The sequence below is a fragment of the Orcinus orca genome, chromosome 8 (genome assembly GCF_937001465.1).
Source record: "Orcinus orca chromosome 8, mOrcOrc1.1, whole genome shotgun sequence".
In the NCBI taxonomy this organism is placed as follows: domain Eukaryota; kingdom Metazoa; phylum Chordata; class Mammalia; order Artiodactyla; family Delphinidae; genus Orcinus; species Orcinus orca.
The window spans coordinates 48,306,807-48,318,309 of NC_064566.1; the positions used below are offsets into that span (position 1 = coordinate 48,306,807).

At 53.7% G+C, this 11,503-nt stretch overlaps 3 protein-coding genes across 12 annotated transcripts in view; 2 read left to right on the plus strand and 1 right to left on the minus strand.

The window, feature by feature from the left end:
• Nucleotides 1-222: 222 nt before the first annotated feature.
• Nucleotides 223-1,659, plus strand: TAF10 (TATA-box binding protein associated factor 10). Its single transcript, XM_004279237.4, has 5 exons — nt 223-503; nt 643-797; nt 1,038-1,102; nt 1,191-1,305; nt 1,489-1,659. Exons 1-5 carry the CDS (start codon nt 272-274, stop codon nt 1,576-1,578), a joined length of 657 nt encoding a protein of 218 aa, XP_004279285.1. The 5' UTR covers nt 223-271; the 3' UTR covers nt 1,579-1,659.
• Nucleotides 1,627-9,686, minus strand: ILK (integrin linked kinase). Of its 5 annotated transcripts, none has more exons than XM_012536531.3 (13): nt 9,523-9,686; nt 7,564-7,745; nt 4,296-4,461; nt 4,018-4,113; nt 3,734-3,830; nt 3,552-3,635; nt 3,355-3,440; nt 3,112-3,221; nt 2,874-3,001; nt 2,661-2,782; nt 2,462-2,561; nt 2,223-2,353; nt 1,627-2,039 (listed from the first exon to the last, which is right to left on the minus strand). In XM_012536531.3, exons 2-13 carry the CDS (start codon nt 7,650-7,652, stop codon nt 1,890-1,892), a joined length of 1,359 nt encoding a protein of 452 aa, XP_012391985.1. In that variant the 5' UTR covers nt 7,653-7,745; nt 9,523-9,686; the 3' UTR covers nt 1,627-1,889. The 5 variants fall into 5 exon arrangements, with proteins under 5 accessions (XP_012391985.1, XP_012391984.1, XP_049570113.1 ...); XM_012536530.3 differs by lacking the exon at nt 9,523-9,686 and adding an exon at nt 8,135-8,260; XM_049714156.1 differs by lacking the exon at nt 9,523-9,686 and adding an exon at nt 8,135-8,243 and having other exon boundaries at nt 7,564-7,698.
• Nucleotides 8,302-11,503, plus strand: part of RRP8 (ribosomal RNA processing 8) — an 83,619-nt gene continuing 80,417 nt past the window's right edge. For all 6 annotated transcript variants that reach the window (XR_004476539.2, XR_007478981.1, XR_007478980.1 and 3 more), the window contains exons 1-6: nt 8,302-8,547; nt 9,750-10,119; nt 10,323-10,776; nt 10,867-10,996; nt 11,149-11,255; nt 11,340-11,436. Coding sequence is in view for 2 of the 6 variants with exons in the window: in XM_033404628.2 (XP_033260519.1) it covers nt 8,449-8,547; nt 9,750-10,119; nt 10,323-10,776; nt 10,867-10,996; nt 11,149-11,255; nt 11,340-11,436 (1,257 nt within the window). In the remaining 4 variants the exon portion in view is untranslated. The remainder of the gene's footprint in view (nt 8,548-9,749; nt 10,120-10,322; nt 10,777-10,866; nt 10,997-11,148; nt 11,256-11,339; nt 11,437-11,503) is intronic.

The window sequence follows — 11,503 nt, forward strand, 5'->3', positions numbered from 1 at the left end:
AGAGACTCCTCGACATTCAAGCGTTCCCATCCCAGCGGATCCGCCTAGGAGAAATGTTCGCGCTATCGCGGTTCTCCAACACTTTGTCTCCGCCCATCGGCCTTCGTCATCTAGCCGCCGGAGGGGCCGCGGAAAGAGACGAGCAGCCTAAGGGAGGAGCGAACGTGACGTGGGAGGGGCGAGTCGCGAGGCGTGTGACGCCAACCCTGGTGCGTGCGTAACGTGAACGGAAGCGGAAGCGGTTCTGTTCGCCGCCTCTCCCACCGGCCCGATGAGCTGCAGCGGCTCCGGCGCGGACCCCGAGGCGGCGCCGGCTTCTGCCGCCTCGGCCTCGGGCCCGGCACCCGCGGTCTCGGCCCCCGCCGCGCTGCCCGCCGGCGTCGCTGCGGAGAACAAGGCCAGCCCCGCGGGGACAGCTGGGGGGCCTGGGGCTGGAGCCGCGGCAGGGGGCACGGGAGCCGTGGCGGCGCGGGCCGGGGAGCCGGCCGAGCGGCGCGGAGCGGGTGAGGGCCGGGACGGGTGAGGGCGAGGGCCGCGCCTTGGGCTGGCCCCAGCGGCGGGTGAGGGCAGAGGGTTAAGGCAGACCTAGCTGGGCCCCCGCGCCTCCCACCTCCATGTCTCAATTTGCTGGTTCTCCTCCAGCTCCGGTGACGGCGGGCGGCGCGGCGCCCCCGGAGGGGGCCATGTCTAACGGGGTTTACGTGCTGCCAAGCGCGGCCAACGGAGACGTGAAGCCGGTGGTGTCCAGCACGCCTCTGGTGGACTTCCTGATGCAGCTGGAGGATTACACGCCTACGGTGGGCTTCCCGCCTGAACAGGCTGCTGGCCCGCTGTCACGTCAGCTTCTGCCACGCCGCCTGTGTTTGCAGCGTTCTCTTGCGTTTACTCCCCTACTAGCTCTTGTGATTTATCCCTTCTGCCCACCCAAATGAGGAGCTTCCTGGTAGCCAGGCTTGCCCTCCATTTCCCGTACCCTCCCACTCTCAGCCCCACAGTACACAGGGCTAACACTGACAGTCGTCTAATTGACTTTTCAGATCCCCGATGCAGTGACTGGTTACTACTTGAACCGTGCTGGCTTTGAGGCCTCGGACCCACGCATGTGAGTAAACTCCGGGCAGGTTAGAGCCTTGGGTGCTTGTGTGGAGTTTGTTGCCCACCTCCTTCTCATACCATCTTTTTCTCTCTAGAATTCGGCTCATCTCCCTAGCTGCCCAGAAATTCATCTCAGATATTGCCAACGATGCCCTACAGCACTGCAAAATGAAGGGCACAGCCTCTGGCAGTTCCCGAAGCAAGAGCAAGGTGTGAGGCGAGGCTCGTTGAGTCAGTTATTACCTCCTACAGCAGCAGAGGCTTAAATTATACTGAAACCCCTTTGAGGGAAACTAAGCCCTAGGGGAGGTGAAAGACCTACTCAGGGTCACCCACCTGGGATTGAAATCTGGAATTCCCGTGTTCAGTTGGTGCTCTTCCCTTTTCCCTCAGGACCGCAAGTACACTCTAACCATGGAGGACTTGACCCCTGCCCTCAGCGAGTATGGCATCAATGTGAAGAAGCCGCACTACTTCACCTGAGCCACCCAGTCTAAATGTACTTGTCCATCCCCTTGTCCCCACACCAGCCTGTTTTCATAATAAACTTTATTGTGACAGGCAGGGCTGATCCCTCCCATGCTGGGAGACACCGTGTGGCAAGTGACAAAGCTTTAAGCCCATTCCCTTTTTGGGCCACAGTGGTAGGGATGGGGGCAGGGGATGGGCCCCATGGCTGGGGTAGTACCATGACTAGAGGCAGGGGAGGCAACCAGAGGCCTGCTGCTTTGGGGAGGTGCACTCCCCTAACCGTGTCCTGACACCTCTGGAGTTTAGACAAGGACTTTCCAGCCCTACTTGTCCTGCATCTTCTCCAGGATAGGCACAATCATGTCAAACTTGGGCCGCTTAGCAGGGTCTTCATTCATGCAGATCTTCATGAGTTTACATACATGGGGGGAAATGCCTGGTGGGATGGTAGGCCGAAGGCCTTCCAGTGCCACCTGCAAGCACAAGGAAAAACAACGTGGGTCTCAGAACTTGAGTCTCATGTGGGGAGCGGCCTCTAGCCCTCAGGACAGGATTTTGTATATTTGAACAAATGTAGGAAGAGCCCAGCCCCACTACAATTATTGTCACTACCACCACCATTCCCCCAACACAAGTATATCCAGTTATGCTCTCACCTTCATTCCAATTTCCATGTTGGAGAGGTCAGCAAAGGGTACCTCCCGTGTCACCAGTTCCCACAGAAGCACTGCAAAACTCCACATGTCTGCTGAGCGTCTGTTTGTGTCTTCAGGCTTCTTTTGCAGAGCTGGAGGGACAGGACTTAATTGTTCCAGCTGCCTATCCTGTTTCTGCTTCCCTTCCATTACTACTGAGCTGCCCCTTCTCTGCCTCCCAATATAATGCACTCACTCACCTTCAGGGGCCACCCAGGCAGGTGCATACATGCGTCCGGGGCACTGGAAGGAGAACTTGACGTCGGCCATACTGATTCGAGCAGTCATGTCCTCATCAATCTGAGGAGGAGAAGATAGTTGTGTGGAAGGAGGTAAGTCCTATTCTAGATAGGGAAAGGGCTTCTGTGGCCTGGGCCGGGAGTGAAGTTGTGACCTCACCATTACACTACGACTGTTGAGTGCATGTCGTGGGATGAGGGGCTCTAGTGTGTGTAGGAAGGCCATGCCCCTTGCCATGTCCAGCGCAAACTTCACAGCCTGGCTCTGGTCCACAACGAAATCTAAAAGAGGAGGCAAGAGTTAAGTAGTTTGGAGAGGCTTACACTTCTCTCCCCTCCCCCGCCACGACGAGATTTGGCATCCCCTACTCACTGGTGCCTTCGTGTAGCACATTGTACAGGGATCCATATGGCATCCAGTGTGTGATGAGGGTGGGGTGAGGAGCAGGTGGGGACTGACAGGCACCGAGCACTGGGAGCACATTCGGGTGGGAGAAAATCCTGGAAGAGGGAGAGAGTGTCCCTGGCTGAGACCCAGCATAAAAGATCTCCCTCTGGGTGCTGGGCAGGGTTCCTTGGAACCCAGGCTTCCAGTTTAGGCCTTGCCACACCTGAGCCGGGGACACTCCTCGTTGAAGTCCCTACTCTTCCTTGTACTCCAGTCTCGAACCTTCAGCATCTTCACGACGATGTCATTCCCCTGCCAGCGGCCCTTCCATAGCTGAGGGACAGATATGGGTTAGAAGGCTTTAACTAAGGCCACTGCTTTCCTGCCCACTAACTGGAGGAAAAACTTAAAATGAGTGCAGAGCAGGTAATGTGTCGGGGGGTGGGAGGGCAAGGGCAGGGGTCACCTCTCCAGAGTGATTCTCATTGAGCTTCGCCAGGAAGTTGAGCTGTTTGAAGTCAATGCCGGAGTGTTTGTTCAGAGTCCCATTTCCTGAGAGTACGGGCAGGTCAGGTACTTCCCTCTAACCAGGCTCCCTCTCACCCAGCCCCAGGAGCCCAGGATTATTCTCTATCACCACCCCTCCCCTCACAACTGACTCACGGGGCCGAGTGCGGGTAGTCCCCTTCCAGAATGTGTCCTTGTATGGAATACGGTTCAGATTCTGGCCCATCTTCTCTGCCCGCTCTAAGGAAGAAAGACAAACAGTCTTGACCTCAGCTGTTGTGTGGTGGGAGGAGATAGGCTGAAACATGATAAGACATGAGCGGTGGGTGGGGACAGACCTCGGAGAAGCTCTCTCAAGGGTGCCTTGGCTTTGTCCACAGGCATCTCTCCATACTTGTTACAGATGCTGACAAGGGCCCCATTAGCCACGAGGTCCTGGAATTAAAAGGTGGCTGTGATGAGGGCAGTCACAACCAACCATCAATGTAGATGCAGTACAAACCCTGTGAATGTCGTGAGTACTGGGCAGTACTCATAGGATGGGTTGAGGGTTCTAGAATCTCCCACTCAAGCTTAGACTTTGCTTCCCACCCATCCCAGAACTCTGGGCCTGAGTACTCACCTCTGCCACCTGATCTTGGCCCCAAAAACAGGCATAGTGCAGGGGCACATTCCCATGCTCATTCACTGCATTGATGTCAGCTTTGTACTGCAGCAGCTGGTCCCCATGGCCAAACAGAAAGAGGCAGAAGGTACAGTCAGTCCCAAATGAGAGATGTGTGTTGAGGCATGCAAGGAGGGAGAAGAGTATACATACTTTCTATGGTATGTTATAGTGCCTATGGCTGACTTCCAGGCAGGTACATCAAGTAGATGACAGAGGCAGGGGTTCATACATACCTTCTGTACAATATCACGGTGCCCATGACTGGCTGCCAAGTGCAGAGGGGTGTCATCCCCACGGTTCATCACATTGATTCGTGCCCCGCGCATGATCAGCATCTCGACCACAGCAGATCGGCCTTCTCGGCAGGCCCAGTGCAAGGGGGAGAAGCCATGATCGTCCCTTTGAGGAAGGGGCAATGGTCATTGATCTGGAGGTGGGATGGGGGCAAAGGCTTTGATACAAAAAAAACTGATAGTCACTCTGCATACTCTCCCTGAGAAACTTTACCTCTAGGACTTTGATTCTCATTCATGCCAGCAACTCCCAAAGCTGTCCAATTCAGACCTTCCCCTGAGCTTCAAACCCAACCAACCACTACCTGAAATCCCAACAAATCCACATGATTCATTGTCTCCATCACCACCTCCCACTAGCCTTTCTTCCCTGGCATGCCCTCATTACGTGGTAACATTCTTCATCTGGTTTCCTTTGCACCCCTTTTGCAACATCTGTTGGTCCTTTCTGTTTTCCACTGCATCTGGCACATCCCCCTACTACAGTACTTGTCACACTGGATTGTAAAAATCTGTTAGTGGCCTGTCTTGTCTATTAGACTGTAAGCTTCTTGAGAGAAAGCAGTGACGGCAGCTGTTCAGTGCACGTTAATGGGAAGGAGGAGTAGGTTTGAAAAGGAAAGCCGCAGCTCATGGGAGAGGAAGCAAGCTTACTGATTGGTTCTGATACTGAAATTAAGATCTAAAAAGGAAATGGAATTAAAATGATGGTTTGGAAGGGTTTATAATGAAAAGGAGAAATGCTTTTGATAAGTCATTCATGATGAAGTAGATACCACCACATAAGACAGGATTCCTCTACTCAAGCAATCCTGGGCACAGAAAACAAGAAAATGAGAATGGCTTCTTTAGAAAGAAAGCTACACCTGACTTTTCTTTTCTCAAGAACTTGTATTTTATAAAGTAAAAGAAATGTACAAAAAACAAAAAAAAACCCAACTGTGTGGAAGCTAGGCCGGCCTGACAGCCTGGGGCCATAAAAGGAAATTCCCTCCAGTCCTGGGCTGCAGATCCAAGGGGCGGAGCAGGGGGGCAGTCCGTGGTCTGGGCCGGCAGCCTCAGGATGCCTTAGTGCTGCGGTCACTTCCCGTGTGCGGGCTCTGGGCGGGGCCCGGAGCCGCCACCGCGGGCCACCCAGATGTCCCCACAGCCAATGTGGGTGGTGGGTGTGGCCTTTAACTTAGATTTCCCTCCACAGCTGCCCTCATCTGCTCCCAAAGATAGCCAAAACCTTTCCTGGGAGGTGGGTATTCCCCTTCCTCTTCCTAAAGCAATCACCACCCCCTGCTTATCAGTCAGTTTTGCATCCCAGCTCTTTAATTTGTGCCCCAGCTTATCAGCCTCTGGCAGTCTGTAGCCCCAGGGCAGGCCAGAGCCTGAGAGCAAAAGTATAGGCACAAGGGTTCTGCCCACTGTCAGGCTGCTGGTCACCTCAGAACCTGAATTTTAGTCCCGAAGAGGCCAGCAGGAAGTTCACCCTCACTTCATATCCAGCATATAGCCAGTTGGGCCCCCAAAGCCTATCTCAAACCAGCACCGGTTACGCTAATGCCACCCCTTCACCTTTTGGCAGCTGAGTCTTCCTAGATGCCAGGCTCACTGGACAACCTCACCTGACCCGTTATAACCCCACCAACAAAATACTAACTGCACTCGCTGTCTTTATCAGAGCACCCTTTGAAGAATTATATGAAAAACGGAAGGAGTGACTGCGAATTATGGAGAAATAGCATAGAAGCCTAATGGAAAACTGTAAAGCCTGGATGAAGATGACAGGTGATCCTTACCTCTCAAACCTAAAAAATAAAATCTCCCAACCTCAAAAACTAAAATTTTAAAATAAAATTAAAATCCACCATGCTGAATCAACATCACTACAGCTTTTCTTGTCCTCCTGTCTCAGCCAGCCTTAAAGAACTTGTCTACATTCACTTTCTCTACCTCCCATTCAACCTGTCACAGGGCTGCTGCCTTGAAGGCGAGCATTATGTCTGATTCTGGACCTCTAGCACCCAGCACAGAAGTTCAGTATAGTTCTTTAAATGAAGGAACCTAGTCTAGTTTCTTCACTTGTTTTCCTCTGAAGCAGCCCTCACAGAGATCATCAAACATATAATTAATGGTAAATTCAGTGGTTACTTTAAAGTGCTCAAGTTCTTTGACCTCTCAGCAGTCTATAGTACCGTTGACCACTCCCCTTTTGTTGAAACATTCACTTCTCCAAGCCTTACTAGCATATTTTCCTGTTTCTCCTTTAACCTCCAGTTGCTCCTTTTTGGTCTTGTAGGTTTCTCATCCCCTCTGTTTCACACCCTCCTCTTCAGGTGCCACCTACATGCTAATATCTCCCAAATCTGTCTCCAAGTCATATCTCTCTCTTGAAATCCAACAGCCTACTCAACATTTCCACTTCACTGTACTGTCACTTTAACATGTCCAGAGTGGAACTCATCACCCTTCAGTCTTGTCCATGTCAGTAAAAGGAACCACCATCTACCCAAGTGCCCAAGCCAGAACCCTGGTCATCATTTTGACCTTCCTCACTTCCCACACCAAGTCTCAGCAATTCTTTATCCTAAAGATTTCAGGAATTTGATCATTTTTTTTCTTTTTTACCTGCCCCAATTCCAGTCCAAGCTATCACCACTTCTGGTGCCACTCTTCACATCACCACCTGCTCTTCACAAAGCATCCAAGATGACACTTAACAAATGGACAGTCTCATATCATTACATGGCTTTAAACCCTTGTTCTTGGAATAAATGCATTATTATAGTCTAAATATTCTTGCATGATCTGGCTGACCCTTGCAGACCTTTCCAATCTTATCTCCTGTCGTTCTCCGCTTGTACCCAGTGCTTCAGCTCACAGAAGCCCACAGAGGTCTTCTATCCTCTAGCCATAGGGAACTCCGGACAATTTCTGGGCACCCTCTTCTGGGTGTCTTGCCCCCTAGCTTTTGCCCATGCAGCTTACTGAGGCTAGAAAAGTTCTCTGCAGCCTCTGCCTGTGAAATTCTTATTCAGTCCAGATTCAGCTCAAACAACAGCTTCCTGTGTGGAGACCCTCTGCCCCGCTGACTGGCTGTGCTTAGCCCTCATCACACTAGATAGGAAAGTCAGCAGCCCGCACCAGACGTGAGCACCCCACATCAAGGAGAGAAGCATGTCTTTACCCTTCCTCTCCCCCACCAGTCACTTCAGCTCACCCCTGGTTGAGGTCGTTCTCCGTGTTGTCCAGCCACAGGCGGACGGCAACCGCATTGCCCTCCCGGCACTGAGTGAAAATGTCGTCCATAGCAGCGTCCCGGCGCTGAGTCCCCTCGATTGGGAAAGCGTGGGGACTGTAGAAGGATCCAGGGAAGGGGGGGGTGAGCCCCAAGCCTTGTCCCTTAAAGGAGAGAAGTGTTTGTGTTGGGGTGGGGGTCTGGGCACTGCGTACCCGGCTACTGGAGGTCTGTGAAGGGGTTAGGGGGGCAGCGGGATGATCCCGTACTGTGTCCCCTGGGCGCGAGGGAAAGGCGGGTCGGGCGAAGTAGGGGGTGATTAAGAGGCAGTACCTCCCGAAGGGATGTCAGAGAGCAAGCACAGAGACCCTACCCGCGGACAGAGCTGGGGGGAGGGGGGAGTTTAGGCGCCCTATACCCTGGGGGAGGGGATCGGAGGTCCTTCCCGGGGATGGCCTTCGTTCCCCACTCAGAATGGAGTAGGCGGAGTGAGGGGTGACCGCCTGGTAGAGCTTGAGACTTGGGGAGGGGGCACGGGTGCTCCCACACTCACCGGGACTCGGGCTGGAGGAGCCTTCTCCGGGGAACTCCCGTCCGGCCGCGCCCGCCGCCCGGCCCCGCCCCTGGCCCTCTCTGGCTAGCGCGGGCCTCCTTCCCCCAGCCCTCCAGCCCGCCTTCCTTGACCTTCTAGCCCACCAGTGTCTAAACTCGATGGTTTTCGGCGCTGAGCCGGCTGCTCTAGCCGCCTTAGCTTTCACTCTTTGGTTTCCGGCCCTGTGTTGGAGGCTCTGAGCGCTTTGACTCCTGGAGACTAGCTGGGCACGTGGAGAGGCTGGTGGACCGCACGACCTCGCTCTCCCCAACCCCATGTTCGAGGAGCCGGAGTGGGCCGAGGAGGCCCCAGTAGTCGCGGACCTCGGGTCTGTAGCCTTACGGCCTCGGACCACGGCCGACTCGCAAATCAAGGTGAGTGGACCCGCAGGGGCACTCGGAACGGACCCCGCTGGATCCCAGAGCTGGGGCGCGCCGCATGTGTATTAGGGGGAGGGGGACGCCTGCGACCGCCCGAAAATCCCGGAACTTCCAAAAGAAAGTGATGTTGGAACTGAGAGAGACTTGGTGAGTAGAAGTTAGTGAAGCAAAGAGGGTTTCTTGGAAGGAAAAGCACGTGCAGAGACCCTGGTGTGAGAGAGCATGTTCTGCTAGGGTCACACACCTACACAGAAATAATCTGTGTAGTTGGAACGGAGAGAGTGAGAGGGGGTGCCGTAGAAATTGGAGAGCTAGATTAGAGGCTTTGCATACGGTAAAGAGAGAGAGAAGCCAGTGGAGTGTTTTAGTAGAGGAATGATTTCTTCAGATTTGCATTTTGAAAAGGTCATTGGGTGCTGTGTGGACACTGGAGAGAGCAAGAGTAAGCGACGTTGAAGGGTTGTCAGCACTACCTTTCAAAGGGAGGTGGTGCTGAGGGGAGCTCCAAGATAAGTGCCTGGCTTAGGACCACCCAGTAGGACTTCAACCTAGAATGGCCTCCCAGACAGGAGACCTTTCTCCTTTAAGCTTTCGCCGATGTGAGGGCTGCTGCACTTGCTCAGGCTCTTTCTACCCTTCGGTCAGCCTCCAACATGGAATCTGTCTGCTTTATTCCCTCCTCTTCAGCCCCTCAACCCATTGCTGTAGTCCGTGCCACTGGCCTCTGTCTACAGCTTGTCCTTTTCAGTTTGTTCTCTACACTACAACTATTAAAGGAGGCACCTTTAATACACACACGTGTGATCCCGTTACTCTTGTTTTCAGAAACCTTCCTAACTTTTATAAAAAGGTATTAGTTAGAGGTAGAAGCCTGAGATTGAGGGTTGGAACTCCTGGTCCCTGGCCTTGATCTTGTAGCTTGGAAGGAAAAGCACGTGCAGAGAACATTTCTCTGGGGAACCCCATTACCTCATCTGCACAATGAAGAAAGTGGGGTGGCTGATTTCTCTGCCCTCCTTGGGATGGCGACTTGAAAGTTCTTCAGGGTCTGGCAGTCTTCATGACAAGTTAAGTTGACTGGGAATAATCCATATGCCTCTAACCAGTGTCTGAATGAGGTCCCCATCTCTCCTTTCTTATTCTCCAGGCCCCATCCATTCTCCTCGCCCCTGCTCTCATCCCTTGTTTTCCCCCAGGGCTCCAAGCACCGCCAGCTCTTGGCCACATTACGGGCCCTGGAGGCAGCATCTCTTCCCCAGCAGCCCCCCAGTCTGCCTGGCAGTGACGAGGAGGACGAGGAGGAGGTGGTGCAAAGAAAGAAGAAACGCCCAAAAAAGGTCTTGTTTGCCAGCACTTCTCCTGAAGTAAAGAAGAAAAGGAAGAAGAAACGTCAAAAACAGGGCCCACCTAGCAGTGGCTCCAAGGAAGGGGAAGTGGAAAGGAAGAAGTGCCACAAAGGGGCTCTTCTTGGCAATGACTTTAATGCAGAAGAGAAAAGAAAGAGGAAATGCCAGAAACAGGACCCTTCAAATCCTGCCCAGCCCCTGGACAATGTTGACCAAACTGGTATTAGTGCATGTGGGACAGGGAGGGGGGATCAGCTGATCCTACATATGACAGAGGTTATCTGCCACCACTAGATTTGGGGTTAGGGAATAAGAAGTACTTTCATCTAGGCCACAATCTCTGTCTCAGGTTTCATCTCTTGCTAAGCCTCTGAATTCAGGGGATATCGCCCCAAATATGCCTTCCCATCTCACTCCCTGCAGGTTCCAAAGCTTGGAATTCTAGTGCTGCAAATGACTCCACCAAGCCAAGCCCTGAGACCCCTTGCTCTAATCCTCCGCACACCTTGAGTCGCAAGCAGTGGCGGAACCGGCAGAAGAACAAGCGTAGACAGAAGAACAAGTTTCGGCTTCCTCGGGCGCCAGAGCAGGCCCCAGCCACAGCCGCCACAGAGGAGACAGAGGTGCCTCCTGCCCCCAGTCCAGACAGCCATGGAGCCCGGGCGGAGGCTCTGCGAGCCCGCATGGCCCAGCGGCTGGATGGTGCCCGGTTCCGCTACCTCAATGAACAGCTGTACTCAGGGCCCAGCAGTGCTGCGCAGCGCCTCTTCCAGGAAGACCCTGAGGCCTTTCTCCTCTACCACCGTGGCTTCCAGAGCCAAGTCAAGAAGTGGCCACTGCAGCCAGTGGACCGCATTGCCAGGGATCTTCACCAGCGGTGAGTGGGAGTTGGGCATTGTGAGAAGCGAGGTGTGTCAGTCACGGGCTCAGGCCAGACCAGCGAGCTGTTCCTCCCTTCCACTTCCAGGCCTGCGTCCCTGGTGGTGGCTGACTTTGGCTGTGGGGACTGCCGCCTGGCTTCAAGTATCCGGAACCCTGTGCACTGCTTCGACTTGGCCTCTCTGGACCCCCGGGTCACTGTGTGTGACATGGCCCAGGTAAACCCCACTCCTTCCACGTATCTGGCCTGTGCCCTAGGCCCAAACTTCATGGGCTAATCTCTAACATGCCCTCTCTGCCCGGCACCCCTAGCACTCGGTGCTGGCTTTCTCCTCCCCATAATGTGTGCTTCATACGATACTCTTCATAGGTGCCTCTGGAGGATGAATCTGTAGACGTGGCTGTGTTCTGCCTTTCACTGATGGGAACCAACATCAGAGACTTCCTAGAGGAGGCAAATCGAGTGCTGAAGCCAGGGTAGGAGTCCCCAGGAAACAGATGCATGTATATGTGCACGTGCGTGTGTCTGTGCATTTACCCAGAACTTTCCATCCTTTTCAGGGGTCTCTTGAAAGTGGCTGAGGTCAGCAGCCGCTTTGAAGATGTTCGGACCTTTCTGGGGGCTGTCACCAAACTGGGCTTCAAGGTCATCTCCAAGGTGAGGGCCCCAAGAAGTCTGTCCGTATCTTTGTCACATGTGTGGCCCTTCAGGGTAGTAGTGGTGT